This window comes from Pelophylax lessonae (assembly GCF_965119305.1).
Source record: "Pelophylax lessonae genome assembly, chromosome: 1".
Taxonomy (NCBI): Eukaryota; Metazoa; Chordata; class Amphibia; order Anura; family Ranidae; genus Pelophylax; species Pelophylax lessonae.
In genome coordinates this window covers 551,691,994-551,708,903 of record NC_138768.1, presented here as the reverse complement: position 1 = coordinate 551,708,903, position 16,910 = coordinate 551,691,994, and the positions used below count along the sequence as shown (strand labels likewise).

The following is a 16,910-nucleotide window of genomic DNA, read 5'->3' as shown; positions in this document are numbered from 1 at the left end:
TGCCATGGGGCTATAGGCGGGGTGTTTAGTGTGCCCCTGTGTCTTTAAGAAGGGGTGGGCTCCCTTCAGGTATATCTGTTCTACACCTGTCCATATAAATGCATGTTCTTCTATTGTTGGAGACTCACAGAATATAGAGTTAGGACCACAGATAATGGGGTGCCTTGTCGGGGCTCTGTGGCTTACACATGTGTTTGCAAATGTGTGCAACTAAATCCCTGTTTTTAACGAATACCGTTGGACAGGTAAATTCGGTTGGTCGCAGACTGGTTGGTAAAGAGAGCTTGGAAACTTTTTGTGTCTTGTTCTTCAGAGAGACAACTTCTTTCACACAGGGAACAAGGGTCATTCTTTGTTGCATATTGGCAGGAGACAGGCTTTTCTACTCAGGCTGTGGTTGATTACTAAAGAAAACAACTTTGCAAACCTTTTGTTTTGATGCATCTGGAATGTGTTTAGCAGATTTAAATTAAAGGTTTAGTTGGGCTTCAATTTGTAAAATCCATAATTTTTCTAAATCTGTCTAACAGCCTGCTAATTTCCATATTATAATTTCACTTCTGTTGCCGAGGCCCATTCTCTTTGGGGGTTAAGGGCTAGCAGAACAATATTCATTTTACTCTTTCCATGACCCTAGTTTATAAAGCCTTGAAGATTACAAATATGTGAGCTCATGAGAATGGATTTCAGCTCGATATTCTCCTGGTAGATTAAATACCTTCAAAGAAAATCACCAAGCTTCATTTCTGTAATGGCCACCAGATGTGACATTATCCAGCCTATATTAAAAGTATAATGTATTACTAGCTACACATCTATTTTGGTCATAAGGTGGACAATTCAGGACAATTCTTTTTTTTTTTTTTTTGCAACTTAATTCCACTTTTTTGCTAATATCAAAAAATAGAAGTGATGCACTGTATTAAATTTGTATTGGTTTGGAATTGACATAAAATATAACTGTACATGTCATAAAAATAAGACCCAAATGTCTTGAAAAACATCTCTTTGTGGATGCCAGCAGCATATTATGAAAACCAAATAAAAAACATTAGAAAAAACAAATCGAGCTATTATTTTTTAACAATAGTCTGAGTAAATAGTGATCCATTGAGTCCTCTATGGTGGATCTTTTGAAAGCTACGGTAGAGTATTGTGAGTGGTAGAGAAAGGCATGGATATCTTAAAAAACAATCTGTGAAAAAATTAAGATAAAGATTTGGCTATTTTATAAATCTCCAAATCATTTACAACAAATCGGGTGACAGAGTCTCCAGTTATCAATAACTGTTCACTTATCAAATGAGTGGTAAGATAAATACACACAGATCTTTATTTTACATTACGCACAGTAAGAGAGTTTTCAAATACAACAAATGAATATACAGCTATAAAGTCAGGAGCAGTATGCTGTAGGTCTTGTCGCTTCTATGGGAGACTGCCTCTGCTTAGAATGTGCAGAAACATTAGGTGCACATGGGCTTAAACTTATCTCCTGCACCTTCATTGGCGAGTGAAGATGTCCCTCATAATTAAGGAAGGCATCTGAGGCAAGAGAGGGCGGTGCCAACCAAAACCAACGTTCCTGAAGTCACTGTTTGCATGTTAGGACCCCCAAGGTTTTAGGGCTCCCAGGGTGCTCAGCAAGTTAGGCGAACATACATGCAGGTAATCAGTTTGGCAATCTTCTCCTAAATTTTCAACATCTGCTGGTAGGTGCTGTAACTTGCATTCCACAACCATCTCTTTTTAGGAATGAGGTTGAGGTTGAGCATGGGTTCCTGGGGCACTAATGTGACTGTTCACTGCCATAGCAACTGTCTACCAATAATGCACTTCCTGGCTTTTGAACTATGGCCAGTTGACTTAAAAGGGCCAATAATGAGGGCTTCCTTTGTGCCACCACTCTCAGTATAAAAGGCTGGGTTCCTAGCCGCCATTTGTCAGTGTATGTTGGAGCAGATAGGGAGAACCTTTTAAAGTTACTATTTAGCTGCGGACTTTGATTCCTTGAAGTCTTCTTTTTTTTTTCATGGTTCTTTCTTTTATTTTCTTTGTATTTATGTTTTTTTTTTTATTATTTCTCAAAAATGCATAGGTTGGTGTTTAGTGCTCCAGGTTTGTATTTTGGAGGGAGTTATAGTTTGCTTTATTTTTTATTCTGGGGTCTGGGGTGTGAGCTTGCTCTATACACAGGCAAAGCTGTTCCATGTTTGCCAAACCTCACCTCATACTTGTGCGGTAAAAAGTATTTTGCACCAAATCACCACATCTTTGGTGCACCAAAGCACCAGATCATTCTTCCCTCTATTGCTATAGTTGACATTAAACTTAAGCAGCGCACTTTTGTCAGAATACCAAGCAGGACTAAAGAGAGAGGTGTAATGTAACATACTTCATTATTAAATTCAGATGTATTGATTTATTTCTCTTGGTGATTAGGGCACTGAAGCTAGAAACAGTTGATGTCATTATTTGTCATCATGTAACTGTTGAGCTGATTTCAAACTATTGCAGAGCTAACATGTTACAGGAGCACTTCTTCCAAAGGTTTTGGCTTTTGTGGAGAAGCCAATGGCCACTGCTGCTCTCAGTAAAGCCTGTGAATGCAGGAATAGAGGAGAGCTGGGCTGCTGGCCGAGACATCATTGGATCAAGAGAGGTGACAGGTAAGTGTTAAGAGAGGGTGGGGTGGCACAGACATTGGAAGGATTTTTACCCTTATGCAGGGAATGCATTAAAGTACAAACCTTTTACCTATAGAGTGACTTTAAGCTGGCAATACACCAATAGAACTCTGTTCCTAAATTTTCATCCAATTTTCTAATGGTTAGTAGAGTCAATTCCGTAATCGTTTTTGACTGTAGTGGCAGGAAAATTTGAAGATAAGGGTTGGAAAATGTTTCTCAAACAAACCAAATTTGAAAATTTAACACTAAATGTGTTTTTTGTTTGAGGAAAATTGTACATATGCTAGACGTAAAAGAGTGTCTCAATGATGAAAAAATGTAAAATTTTTTAAAAATTATATATAAGCATTCAAAGAAAAATTGGCTGGTGTATGGCCAGCTTGGGGAGCAGAGGGAGGAAGATTTGTATGATAAAGCAAAATCTAGACAACACTGTATAGTCAAGAGATGGCTGTTGTTTGACCGTAATCACCTACTGAACTGGTATTTATGCCTTCTGCCCTTTCAATGTGCTCTTGAATTATAGTAACAGTAAGTGCACAATGTGGATGAATGTAAACAAGCCCATGTGCACAGGCTGATTGTGTAAAATATTACACAGGAATGTGCGGATACCTATGCAAACATTTACGGAAAGTCATCTATTGGAAGTGATTCTACTGCCAAATGTCTCAGTTTACCAAACTATAGTTCTACTGTCATTGGGCTTTAATATGAACATTTGCTTTAACCACGCAGGGCAAAGCAAAAGGATTTATTTAAAGCTGCTTACGCTAACCCTAACTTTACTCCCTCGTCACTGAGCTCCTTGTCTGCAAGAATTAAATGGAAAAGGTTGTAGGTTGATCTAATTGGAGTTTATGCAGACTAATAACATCTCTCTCCCCAACACTGCTATGTAGACTATGACCCTAGTGATTGACCACTTGGAAACCAGCATTGCATAGACGGTGAAGGGTGGGTAGTAAAGTCAAGCTATTGCTTTGTCCTATGTGGGCTAATCACAGGTTCATTTAAAAAAAGATTTCCAGGAATTGTCATTGTGCAATATTTTAGGAAGTAATTGTAATGTAGCTCCTTGAGGGCAGGGACTGATGTTAATGTATAATATGTGTAAAGCGCTGCATAAATTGGCGGGCTGTATAAGTACCTGTAATAAATAAATAAAAAATGTTTCAACTGCATTTACTTTTGTGGTGTCTCACTAGATAAACCGTTTGTCCACATGCTTTCAGTATCTGTGCCCTGCTCTGGTATTGTAAAATTACCAATAGATTCTGTATTTTGCCAGTTAAAACTCATAAATACGTAACACGTGCCCACATGCTTTCAGTATCTGTGCCCTGCTCTGATAATTGAAAAATACCAATAGATTTCTTTTGGGTCAGTTAAACCACATAAATACATAGCGCAGGGCCTAGATGCATGTATGCAATGGATAAAAAGTCTTTGTTTAATTTGTAGTTTACTGTCATAATCAATGGGAAAATTAAAATGAATACTTTGTGCTTATAGGAATACTTGTTGCTTTAAAGTAAATGCAAAATCAATCACTAACATCTCATAAATTTTAATATGTTCATATTTTTAAAACAATTTTCAATAATTTTACAATTTGCAGATTTTTATTTTTTTTTTTAATAATACCTGCTGGTTCTGTTTTAAGGGGCCTGGTTTAGGGTGACAATACTTTGCTCCTGCCTCCCAAACTACAAGCTATTCTGCCAATGTACATCGTACAGACATGTTCCACTATTGTCACCATCAGAAAAAAACTTGCACCGGTTGTTGGAATGCATGAATGTAGGCAGAAAGTGGCTGTAGAGAGGCTGCAGCATTGAAATGCAACAAAGGATGAAAAAGATTAAAACAATATTTCATTGAAAAATGTCCAGAAAAGATTCATAATGCTTTAGCTAACTAAATATAATCTAGCTGAGGTTTAAATGTACTTTCAAACTGTCTATGGTCAAACCTAGAAAAAAAGTTATTTTGTATTTATTTTTTTTACTTTCTGGCCCTTGAAGTTATTATTATCATACAGGATTTATATATTGCCAACAGTTTGTGCAGCACTTTACAATATAAAGGGAGACAGTACAGTTGCAAAATAATTCAAGACAAGAGAGTTGGGAGAGCCTTTCTAATGCTTACATTTTAAAATATAGAGAACATTAAATAATGGAAGCAAATAACAACAAAATAGAATTTTGTTTGTCACTAAATCTGTATATGTGTCACTTCTGTATCATTTGTAATGGCAAAGTTATTTGCCAAGTTTTCAGCCCATAGCTGAAATATGAAAATGAACTGATTGTAAAAGGTCAGTCAAGCCAAAACTGTTTTTGTTAGATGGGGAGTAAAACTACCTGACAATTTCTTTCAGGGTCTCTACTGGTGAGATATTCTAGGTCTGTACAACTGCTGTGGCTATTATGAGATCATGGGGTAATGCAAAAGTAGGAGCTGCAAAACACAGTGGCAGGCAGGAATATCCAAAACGCCCAGGTAGAAACAGAATCGAAATTCATGGCAGGGAGAATTCTATTTGGAGTATCCAAAACTGAGTAGCCAAAAAAAAAACTTAGCCTATACTATATATACATAGGTATATATTGTGAGGGATTAGCTCGGTGGCGGGTGTGGATGACCCCTTGGGGGGTGCGTTTTCCCAGAGAGGTAGCCGACAAGTGCTTGAAAACAACAGTTTATGGTTTATTCGTCCAATTTCTTCAAAACAGTGCATGCAGCAAAAACATCAAAATAAAACAAAACACAAAATAAATCCTGGCCACTGTGGGCGTCTACCTTCTCACACACCGGAACCTATCTAAGGAGTCTTCCCAACCTACTCTTTGGGCAGACCCTGCTGGTTCTACAGCAGACACTCAAATGTCCATTTGTGTTTTCTTTACACAGAAAAAAATTCAACACCTCACCTTTAGAAGTCTCTCATCTGACTGCTCTCCCCAGCTTACACAGCCTCAGGAGACAGCAATCAATAGACTCCCTTTGGACAAGTTATAGAGATCTTAATTGCCTCATTCTGAACAGCTGAAAGTGTTCTCAACTTCCGTACACCTTCCTGCCTACCTCTGCAGCCGACACCTGATAGCAATTAGTGAATTGTCTAAACCAAGCAGAAATATATCTCCCGTCAGTGACAACACCCATAGATTTTCCTGACTTCCTGTCACATACCCCCCCCTCTTGTTTCAACCCTAGGGTTGGGACACAGGTTGACAGGCACGCATGTGCACGGGACAAACCATCTGCATTCCCCATTTGAACACCGGGGCGATGCGTTACCACAAAACTAAATTCCTGAAGGGCCAGAAACCACCTATTTATTCTCCTATTGGTCTCCTTGTTCTGTGCCATCCACTTCAATGGGGCGTGATCCGTCACCAGTTCAAACTGTCTACCCAGGAGGTAGTATCGGAGAGAATCCAAGGCCCATTTCACCGCCAAACACTCTTTCTCAATGGTGGCATAATTCTCTTCATGGGCCTTCAACTTTCGGCTGAGGTACATAACAGGGTGTTCTTCCCCATTGATAATCTGGGACAGTACAGCTCCTAAACCCACATTTGATGCATCTGTCTGGACCACAAAGTCTCGTGAAAAATCAGGCGACTTTAAAACTGGCTGGCTACATAAGGCCTGTTTTAAAGCCTGAAAAGCTGTTTCTGCCTCGGGAGTCCATTTGATCATGACAGACTCCTTCCCTTTGGTCAGATTGGTCAGGGAAGCAGCCTGTGAGGCAAAATGGGGAATAAAACGGCGATAATAACCTGCAATCCCCAAAAATGCACGAACCTGTTTCTTGCTGGTGGGACGTGGCCAATCCTTAATAGCTTCAACTTTGTTTATTTGGGGCTTGATTAGACCTCTACCAATGGTATACCCCAGATACTTCGCCTCTTCTAGCCCAATGGTACATTTTTTTGGATTGGCTGTAAACCCAGCTTTCCAGATGGAATCCAACACAGCCTGAACTTTTGGTAAGTGTGAGTCCCAATCCTCACTGTGAATGACCACGTCATCGAGGTATGCAGCAGCATAGGCTAGATGAGGCCGAAGGGTCTTATCCATGGTGCGTTGGAATGTGGCAGGAGCATTCTGTAACCCAAAAGGCATCCTCCGATATTGGAAAGATCCGTCTGGAGTTACAAATGCTGTTTTTTCCCTGGCCGACCCCGAGAGAGGAATTTGCCAATAACCCTTGGTAAGGTCTAACGTGGTCATGTACCGGGCAGTGCCTAGGCGATCAATTAGTTCATCTATGCGGGGCATAGGATAGGTGTCAAACTTAGTGATTTTATTCAGGCGGCGAAAATCATTACAAAACCGCCAACTTCCATCTGGTTTGGGCACTAAGACAATGGGACTGGACCAATCACTATTTGACTCTTCTATCACCCCCAACTCAAGCATTTTTTTTACTTCCTGGCGAATGGCATCTCGCCGGGCTTCTGGAATTCTATAAGGCTTTAACTTGACCTTATCCCCTGGGGTGGTGATAATGTCATGTTTAACTCCCGAGACCCAACCTGGCAGGTCTGAAAACTTCTCCCTATTACGGAGCACAAATTCTTTAACCTCCTGTTTCTGAAGTTTGGACAGAGTCTCTGCTATCCCAACTTCAGGGACAGCCAGGTGAACTGGAGCAGAAACTCGGGTAGTCTCAGCGACCAAGGACTCTCTATCCTTCCATGGTTTTAACAAGTTCACGTGATAGAGCTGCTCAGGTTTTCGTCTTCCTGGTTGGCTAATTTTATAATTCACCATCCCTATTTTCTCCAATACTTCATAGGGCCCCTGCCATTTGGCTAGGAATTTACTTTCGACCGTGGGGACCAACACCAACACCCTATCACCAGGTGCAAAAGAACGGACCTGGGCCCCACGATTGTAAATCCTTTGTTGAGCCAACTGGGCTTGGGCTAAATGTGCCTTCACAATCGGCATCACTTGGGCAATTCTATCTTGCATTTGGGCAACATGCTCAATCACACTTCGATGAGGGGAACTCTCACTCTCCCATGTTTCCCTGGCAATGTCAAGTAGGCCCCGGGGGTGCCTCCCATACAGCAACTCAAACGGAGAGAACCCTGTGGATGATTGGGGAACCTCTCTTATGGCAAACATCAGATAAGGGAGCAGATAATCCCAATTCTTTCCGTCTTTATCCACCACCTTCCTCAACATTTGTTTTAACGTTTTATTAAACCTCTCCACTAACCCATCTGTTTGAGGGTGATATACTGAGGTACGTAACTGGGTCACTTTCAGGAGTTTACAAAGTTCTCTTGTCACCCTGGACATAAACGGGGTGCCCTGGTCAGTTAGGATTTCCTTAGGTAGACCCACCCGGGTGACAACTTGAAATAACTCCTTGGCTATGGTTTTAGCAGAGGTATTTCGGAGAGGAATCGCTTCTGGGTAACGGGTGGCATAATCCATTATCACCAAGATGTGCTGGTGCCCTCTTGTGGACTTCAGTAAGGGCCCAACCAAATCCATGGCGATCCTCTCAAAAGGAACCTCGATAATGGGCAGGGGTACCAAAGGACTACGGAAATGGGGCATGGGTGCATTAATCTGACACACTGGACAGGAAGAGCAGTACAATTCCACTTCCTTAGTGATCCCAGGCCAATAAAACCTCTGGGTGATTCTCTCCCGGGTTTTTTCTGCTCCCAAATGTCCCCCAAGAATGTGCCCATGGGCCAGTTCCAAAACCATCTTGCGGTACGGTTTAGGCACTACCAGTTGCTCAACAGTGTCCTCTATCCTCTGTGACACTCGATATAAGAGGTCCCTCTCAATAATGAAGTAAGGGAGGGCAATCCTCTCGTCAGGGTTAACTAGCTCCCCATCTATCTTCACTACATTCTCCCGGGCTCTTAGCAATGTGGGGTCCCTCAATTGCTCAGTGATAAAATTTTCTCGGTGCACTTTAAGGTCATCCAACCCTAACGGCCGCTGTTCCTCTTCTGAGGTAGCAGGCTCCTCCCTAGGGACTGGTGTTTCCCCGGCTAAGACTGAGCACGGAAACTCAGGATAATCCTCACAGTTAGAGGATTCTGGAGTAGATGGTTCAGGCTCAGAAGAACCACCTACTGGGGAATCTGGGCAATCCCAGAGTTCCCAGAATTTTGGGAAATCCCTTCCCACAATGGCGTCATGTGGCAGTTTGGGAACTAAACCCACTTGGTGACACAAGTTACCGAGGGAGGTTTCAAAGGAAACTGTAGTCACCGGATATTCTCGAGTGTCCCCATGTACACAAACTACCGCCATTTTCCTAGGATGTACGTTTTTTTTCACCACTAGATCACTTCTCACTAAGGTAACCAGGCTACCTGAATCCAACAATACCACAACATCTTTACCATCTAAACACATTCTATATAAAGGTTTCTCATTCCCCTTTACTGCAGTGTATGTGGTTGCAAAAAAGGACTGTCGTCTCTCTGTCAGAAAGTCACAATGCATGGGTTCATCATCCACTGGGCAAACCGCTGGGCAAACTGCTGCTACATGTCCCTCTTCCCGGCAACGGTAACAAATCAACCTTCCAGTCCTCTCCTGTGGGATGGGTCTTCCAGGTCGCTCTCGCCAAACATTAGTAGTAGTCCTACTAACACCTCGAGTTGCTCTTTGGATCCTCTCTCCACCCCCATCTCCTGACGCAGTCTTACTTATAGGTGGGGAGGGTCTGGTCTTGGGGTGAAAAGTCTGTGCATCTCTGGAAAAAGAGGTCAAATTCTCAGTTGTTAGGTACCTTTCGACCAGGTCTACTAATTTGTCTGCGGTTTCCGGACCACCATGGCTTACCCATTTCTGCAGGGTGTTAGGAAGAGACCTAAGAAATTTGTCCATGACTACTCGCTCCAAAATTTCTGGTCCGGACAGAATTTCTGGCTGCAGCCATTTCTTAGCCAAATGGATGAGGTCATACATCTGCGACCGGGGTGGTTTCTTCAGCTGATAACTCCAATTGTGGACCCGCTGAGCACGGACATCCAAGGTTACCCCAAAACGTGCCAATATTTCCACTTTTAATCGATCATAGTTTTTTGCATCTGCAAGTTCCAAGTCAAAATATGCCTTTTGGGCTTCTCCAGCTAATAGGGGGGCCACTAGTCCAGCCCACTGTTCTTTAGGCCAACTCTCTTTCTCCGCTGTTCTTTCAAACGTGGTCAGAAACATCTCAGGGTCCTCATCTGTAGTCATCTTTGGCAATAAGTGGTTTACCCGAAAAGTCGGTATGTTACTGGCCTGACTCCCAACCTCGGTCTGCTGTCTCTGAAGCTGTTTCACAATGGCCTCCATTTGCTGCTGGTGTCTCTGTTCCACGCCTTCAATGGCCTCTCGGTGAGCTTGTTGTTGAGCTGCAAAGCTCCGCTGAAAATCCGCATTTGCCTGCTGTTGAGCTGCATTTGCCTGCTGTTGGGCTGCATTCGATATAATCAGTTGTTTCAGTATTTCCTCCATTTTTTTGGGTTTACTTTAACTGCCCGCGGCACTCCACCATATGTGAGGGATTAGCTCGGTGGCGGGTGTGGATGACCCCTTGGGGGGTGCGTTTTCCCAGAGAGGTAGCCGACAAGTGCTTGAAAACAACAGTTTATGGTTTATTCGTCCAATTTCTTCAAAACAGTGCATGCAGCAAAAACATCAAAATAAAACAAAACACAAAATAAATCCTGGCCACTGTGGGCGTCTACCTTCTCACACACCGGAACCTATCTAAGGAGTCTTCCCAACCTACTCTTTGGGCAGACCCTGCTGGTTCTACAGCAGACACTCAAATGTCCATTTGTGTTTTCTTTACACAGAAAAAAATTCAACACCTCACCTTTAGAAGTCTCTCATCTGACTGCTCTCCCCAGCTTACACAGCCTCAGGAGACAGCAATCAATAGACTCCCTTTGGACAAGTTATAGAGATCTTAATTGCCTCATTCTGAACAGCTGAAAGTGTTCTCAACTTCCGTACACCTTCCTGCCTACCTCTGCAGCCGACACCTGATAGCAATTAGTGAATTGTCTAAACCAAGCAGAAATATATCTCCCGTCAGTGACAACACCCATAGATTTTCCTGACTTCCTGTCACAATATATATATATATATATATATATATATATATATATATATATATGAAAAGGACATAATCTCCAATGCAACAAGTTTACTGAATTGAACTGCTGTTCATGATTTGTATACAGAATTAAAATTCGGTAAACCTTTCGCATTGGGGATCATGTCCCTTTTCTTCTTTTTTTTGGAATTGATGGATAATTGGGAGTCCACGGTGACACCTTTCCTTAATTTACACAGATACTATATATGTACATATATGTATATACAGGGAGTGCAGAATTATTAGGCAAATTAGTATTTTGACCACATCATCCTCTTTATGCATGTTGTCTTACTCCAAGCTGTATAGGCTCGAAAGCCTACTACCAATTAAGCATATTAGGTGATGTGCATCTCTGTAATGAGAAGGGGTGTGGTCTAATGACATCAACACCCTATATCAGGTGTGCATAATTATTAGGCAACTTCCTTTCCTTGGGCAAAATGGGTCAAAAGAAGGACTTGACAGGCTCAGAAAAGTCAAAAATTGTGAGATATCTTGCAGAGGGATGCAGCACTCTTAAAATTGCAAAGCTTCTGAAGCGTGATCATCGAACAATCAAGCATTTCATTCAAAATAGTCAACAGGGTCGCAAGAAGCGTGTGGAAAAACCAAGGCGCAAAATAACAGCCCATGAACTGAGAAAAGTCAAGCATGCAGCTGCCAAGATGCCACTTGCCACCAGTTTGGCCATATTTCAGAGCTGCAACATCACTGGAGTGCCCAAAAGCACAAGGTGTGCAATACTCAGAGACTTGGCCAAGGTAAGAAAGGCTGAAAGACGACCACCACTGAAAAAGACACACAAGCTGAAACGTCAAGACTGGGCCAAGAAATATCTCAAGACTGATTTTTCAAAGGTTTTATGGACTGATGAAATGAGAGTGAGTCTTGATGGGCCAGATAGATGGGCCCGTGGCTGGATTGGTAAAGGGCAGAGAGCTCCAGTCCGACTCAGACGCCAGCAAGGTGGAGGTGGACTACTGGTTTGGGCTGGTATCATCAAAGATGAGCTTGTGGGGCCTTTTCGGGTTGAGGATGGAGTCAAGCTCAACTCCCAGTCCTACTGCCATTTTCATGAAGACACCTTCTTCAAGCAGTGGTACAGGAAGAAGTCTGCATCCTTCAAGAAAAACATGATTTTCATGCAGGACAATGGTCCATCACACGCGTCCAAGTACTCCACAGCGTGGCTGGCAAGAAAGGGTATAAAAGAAGAAAAGCTAATGACATGGCCTCCTTGTTCACCTGATCTGAACCCCATTGAGAATCTATGGTCCATCATCAAATGTGAGATTTACAAGGAGGGAAAACAGTACACCTCTCTGAACAGTGTCTGGGAGGCTGTGGTTGCTGCTGCACGCAATGTTGATGGTGAACAGATCAAAACACTGACAGAATCCATGGATGGCAGGCTTTTGAGTGTCCTTGCAAAGATAGGTGGCTATATTGGTCACTGATTTGTTTTTGTTTTGTTTTTGAATGTCAGAAATGTATATTTGTGAATGTTGAGATGTTATATTGGTTTCACTGGTAAAAATAAATAAATGAAATGGGTATACAGTACTGTATATTTGATTTTTGTTAAGTTGCCTAATAATTATGCACAGTAATAGTCACCTGCACACACAGATATCCCCCTAAAATAGCTAAAACTAAAAACAAACTAAAAACTACTTCCAAAAATAGTCAGCTTTGATATTAATGAGTTTTTTGGGTTCATTGAGAACATGGTTGTTGTTCAATAATAAAATTAATCCTCAAAAATACTCATTTGCCTAATAATTCTGCACTCCCTGTATATATATATATATATATATATAGTGGGTCCGAGGTTTTTTTACTGTACCTATTGAGCAGTCACTGATAATGTAACTCTTGTGCATGTACGCTAGAGTTACATTATCTGGGCACCTGGCTCCATTCTTGCTTTTTTACAGATGCTCGGTATGGACCAAGACCCTACACACCACTATCCATATGCCACAGTCTGTGTGCTTTTTAAAAAAATTGGCTAGCAGTTAAGTAAAAGAGCTTTTTGACAGAGGAGATTTAGAAAGTCTCTCCTTGCTGGCCAATTTTTATGTGGCAAGTTTAGTAGCACTTTAACTAAATTAGTCACACTTGTGAGTAGTGGCATGAACATTGTTCCATTGTCTGGCAAGTTTAAAGCAGAACTTAAGGCAATTTTTTTTTTACATTTTGGATTGAGTAAGAGAGGATTATAACCCATGTGTGTCACATTGCGAAGATTTTCCTTCACTTTCTCTCCCATAGCCATAAGTGGGGGAAATCCCTGGTAATCATCAGAGTCACCATAACTAATGTCACTGTTGGAAGATTATTCTTGTTCTAAAGACTACTCAGAACTTGTTCCAATCCCTCTCCACTTTATCTAAAACTAAAAAAAAATAATAATAAAAAAAAAAGTTTGCCTTCAGATATACTTTAAGCCACTTTTAACTTTTATCAGTCCATTTTCTGTATTTGCAGGTTGTGGGAGAATCTAATACTAGGTCATTGATTTTCTGACTAATAAATATAGCAGGTTTAGTCATCTCTTCTGCCTTCGTCTCCTGCTCATACCATAGGACATGTACTTTTACCTCTCATAGTAGTGAAACACACTTGTAAGTAGTGTCACTGGCGGTGATCCAGCCTCTGTGATGATTAAGACACCTTCATACCAATTGAATTAAGTAAAGAGTGTTGAATACAACAACTCCTAGGTATATACAACACATGTATAGTATAAATATGTTTTAAACATGTGTCTAAAATACGTTTGCATTTCGTTTTTTTTGCATAAGTATGTCTGTGTCCTTGAAAACAAAATGTCCGTCTACCAGATTGCTGTTGCTAGCATCCGTCCCTCTTTTAGTTGTCAAAAAAGTTAGATATTTAACAAACTATTTGTTCAACAAACAATACATTACTGGTAAAAAAAGATACAAAAGTAATTTTGATTATGTAGACATTCCCTTGACAAGTTTTCATCTCCTTCTGGGCATGAACCGTCAAAGTATAAGTGCATGGTGAGCAGATGCAGACATTCATGCTAGGGGTTTTGGAAGTGTTATCTGCTGACTTAGGTCTTTATGATGTCATGATGTTGGCAGGACATCCTTTGCCCTTACAGCACTCTACAGTGTAGTGATATAAAGCACAGTCACTGGTTTGCTTTTGGCATGCTGAAGGTGATTCTGTGCCAGGGCACCAATAACCTCCTTTCTGTAATAATCAGGTCACACTCTCATGTCTGGAGGTGACAGTATTTTAGAGCCTAGTTTTCTATGGCTGCTTGAATAAGGCTTTCCTTATCTTTTGGAGAGATTACATTGTGTAGAGTATGAATGCAGTGTAAAACTTGTAAACTTAAAAGGAACTTTTCTTTTTTCAGGCCAAATGTTTGTGGATCTCGGTTCCATTCCTACTGTTGCCCAGGATGGAAAACATTACCAGGGGGAAACCAGTGCATTGTTCGTAAGTGTGTTTTCTTTCCGTTCCGTTCCATTCCATTCCATTAAAAAAGTTATGTCCCCCCAAGTTTCAACAAATATCCACACAACTGAAAGCAACAGCTATAGTTTGTGTCAGCTCAAGAACTTTTAATCCTTTTTCGTCTTCACTTATATGAGAATATTAAATATCTTGCTCATAGCTCTCTTATTTCTAGAGCTCAAAGTCTAGTCTTGTGTATGGAAGGTGGCATAGTATAACCAGTGCCAGCTGAAATCAGTTTAATAACCCAGGATAGACCTAATAACTTTTAATATTAATAACTTTTAATAACTGTTTCTTATCTCAGGATAGTAAAGACATTTCCCCAAATGCAAGGTGGTAAAAAAAAAAAAAAAAAAAAATAATAATAAAATATCAATCTCATGAATGATGTACTTTCTGTGCCTATATTAATATACTGATATATACATATATATTTTTTTTTTCACACAGCAATTTGCCGGAATTCATGTGGAGATGGATTTTGTTCGCGGCCAAACATGTGTACATGTTTAAATGGACAGCTTTCTCCTACTTGTGGGGCTGGTGCAGGTGAGTGAAAGAGAACACAAATAGGCAAGATGTACAATATAGGTACACTTTCATTAATACATGGATTGTAACAACCAAAACTTGAAGTTATACCATAAGGCAAGATAAGAATTTTGTCTCTGTGCCCCATGGAGGAGACAATAAACTGGATACTGATATGAGTTCCAAGCTCTCGACGCCTTCATGCTTTATTAGGTTGCCCAGTTCACAGAATTGAATCCTCATGGTCTACGAGTACACATGTGACTGCACTGGTAAGGAGGGCCAAAGGTGACACAACCAATTGGCTGATATAGATAACAGCTTCTGTATTCCTTGTGCCAGTTTTTATAAATCAGTGCTGATGACATTTGGCTTAGTTGTGATCCATTAGAGGAGAAATCAGTTACAGAAACCTAGCGCTTAGAATTTCTTTGGAATAACAGCACAAAGAAAAGAAACATTACAAAAAAATAACAAATGTGGTCCATACCCAATGGATCTTGGATCCCTTCAGCTGCTCTCCTGTGCTACCAATGCCACCCTAGACTTCACTGTGAGAGACACTGTTTATGAGGATAATCATAATGCTCTGTTTGAGTTCTGCATTGTTTATCTGAAGTATTGATTACAGCTAGACTCTCTGTTATAAATTTTCATAGAGACTATGCTCTGCAGCCACATGTTATCCTGATTGAGCCAAAGAGACATTGCTGTGAAGAGTCTATTCTTGTGCAGCTTTCATATTCTGCTTTGTATTATTTTACAGTATATGTATGCATTTTGCCATTCTGAGCCCGTTTTTATTATTGCTTCTAACGTTACACCTTTTTTTAGTAAACTGCAAGTTACAGTTACTCTGTGTGATTATTTGACTGATTACCTATTCTGCTAAAACAATACCTTACTTTAGCTAATCTGAGATCTCATATATACAGGAAACCAAGTAACACTGACCACAGGTACATGCAAGAGTTTTAGCTCCTTCTTTTAGAACAGGGGTAGGGAACCTATGGCTCGCGAGCCAGATGTGGCTCTTTTGATGGCTGCATCTGGCTCGCAGACAAATCTTTAATAAAGGGGGGTGTGTCCAGACTTGAGCCGCGCTGGACGTGTAGTCCCAGAGCATCGCCGTGTCTACCAGTCAATCCAGTGCCATCCGCGTAGCTGTGCCCGGTGCCAAGGAGATTTCTGCACCCATCGACGGTACACTTTGTGGGCTACCCACCGCTACCCTCAGTTCATCTCTGGGTGACCGGATTGCCACGCTACGGACCCCACTGCCTACTCGCGGTACCGCCGCCAGCTTATGTGCTGTGCATCTGAGGGTCTTGGCAATCACCGCCCAGTAAGGAGACCTGCCATCCGCTCCCTGTGTCCCGACAGACATGATCTCCCTCCCCGGGGAACACGCGGGAGCTGCCTCTCACATCCACTTCTGAGGCCTTCAGCGGCCGGCCGCCATTTTCTCAGGGCCCATACTCACCTCGCTCACTCGCAGGCCTGCAGGCGCTTCACCACTCTGGCCTCATTGCATACCTGCCTGCTCTGCTCTCTTCCCGACCGGACTCCAGGCACTTTCACACGGCTCCATCTACTCACTGTATAGCTGCGGCCCATGAATATGAATATTAAATAAAGGTTCCCGACCCCTGAAATATAGTGTATGGCTCTAACAGAATTACATTCGAAAATATGTGGTGTTCATGGCTCTCTCAGCCAAAGAGGTTCCCGAACCCCGTTTTAGAATAAGCAATTGATGTTACTCCTCATTCTGAAAGTAGGAGCAGCATGTCTGTATGCACAGCTAGGTCAACTAAATGCTGTTACTGATTTCCTTTGCCCTCAGACCGATTGCAGCTTGCCCAGGGCAATAAATGGGCTTGGGTCTGGTGGGTCTCTTCTACCAATTGCTGCAGCTGCCTCCTTTCTCAATTTGAATAAAGCAGCATTGTTTGCAATTGCAGTCATCATTACCTCCAACTTGATCACAATGGCAATTTTCAAAAGAAGAGTGAAATTCCTGGTGCTGCTTT

General features: G+C 41.6%; 1 protein-coding gene across 2 annotated transcripts in view; it reads left to right on the top strand.

Moving 5' to 3' along the window:
- The window catches only part of LOC309563800 (fibrillin-2-like), a 239,470-nt gene that overhangs the window by 65,398 nt on the left and 157,162 nt on the right, over positions 1-16,910 (top strand). For both annotated transcript variants that reach the window (XM_082268412.1, XM_082268413.1), the window contains exons 3-4: positions 14,243-14,325; positions 14,797-14,895. In XM_082268412.1, the coding sequence (XP_082124538.1) occupies positions 14,243-14,325; positions 14,797-14,895 (182 nt within the window). The remainder of the gene's footprint in view (positions 1-14,242; positions 14,326-14,796; positions 14,896-16,910) is intronic.